Source organism: Gekko japonicus, unplaced genomic scaffold, assembly GCF_001447785.1.
Source record: "Gekko japonicus isolate JY-2015 unplaced genomic scaffold, Gekko_japonicus_V1.1 scaffold46407, whole genome shotgun sequence".
Classification (NCBI taxonomy): Eukaryota; Metazoa; Chordata; class Lepidosauria; order Squamata; family Gekkonidae; genus Gekko; species Gekko japonicus.
The window spans coordinates 1-866 of NW_015225952.1; the positions used below are offsets into that span (position 1 = coordinate 1).

Genomic DNA, 866 nt, shown 5'->3' on the forward strand with positions numbered 1-866 from the left:
AAAATGAGTGCCTTTCTCCATGGCCAAGAAGAGGCGAATCAGGGCGGCCCGGGAGATGCCTGCTTTGACGTAGCAGAGGTGGATGAGGCCATCGTTAAAGCAGGCAAAGGGTACGGCGATCAGATCGGCACTCAGATGAGTCTGGTAGATGGCCAAGACCATCACAAAATCGTCTTCCACTGTCACCCATGACTTGGGCACCGGCTGGTCAAGGGGGGCCAGGAACTGGTCTGGGGGCCCGTGCACACACCGGGCAGAAGACCTATTTGGTGCCACCATCATTGGAGTCGCCAGTCTTGGTCCCTTGCCATCGGCCACCAGCTCCTCATGCAAGGCCTCAAAATTGAAGCTGGAAGGCTGGAAGCCGGAAGAAGGCGGGGAGCTGGGCGACGGGGTAGGGTCCTCAGGGGGCTCTGCCCCCCGGATGGAGAAGGCGTGGCGCTTCTCACAGAGCCCCATGTCGGAGACAGTGCGGTGCAGGGGCATCCGCTGGAAGGGGAGGCTCCCATTGGCTGACATGGTGATGCTACGCAAGATGGGCCGGTGAGCCGCAGTGTCTGGAGCGGGCAGGTAGGACAGCCTGCCCCGGTACGTGTTGAGGGATGCCAGGCGGACCACTGTCCCCACGGTGAACCGGGCCGCACCCATGTGCCGGTACTTCTCGCTCTCGATGTCCACGTCAGAGATGAAGCCCCAGGCCACGGACAAGAAGGAGAAGGAACGGGAGCCCGACAAGGTGGAGATGGACACGAGGTCCATGGGGGTGACGGCCCCGTGGCAGAGCATCAGAGTGCAGTTGGTCAGCAGCTCCTGGCCCAAGACTTGCTCGAACCTGGGTTAAGAAAGGCATCAGAATTGTAGGCACT

At 61.1% G+C, this 866-nt stretch overlaps 1 protein-coding gene across 1 annotated transcript; it reads right to left on the reverse strand.

The window, feature by feature from the left end:
- Positions 1-6: 6 nt before the first annotated feature.
- On the reverse strand, positions 7-821 carry LOC107125344 (sphingosine kinase 2-like; the record flags this gene model as incomplete). The annotated part of the gene is made up of 1 exon (XM_015428783.1): positions 7-821. A coding segment is annotated over one exon (815 nt), but the record flags the coding sequence as incomplete, so codon positions are not given.
- Positions 822-866: the final 45 nt, after the last annotated feature.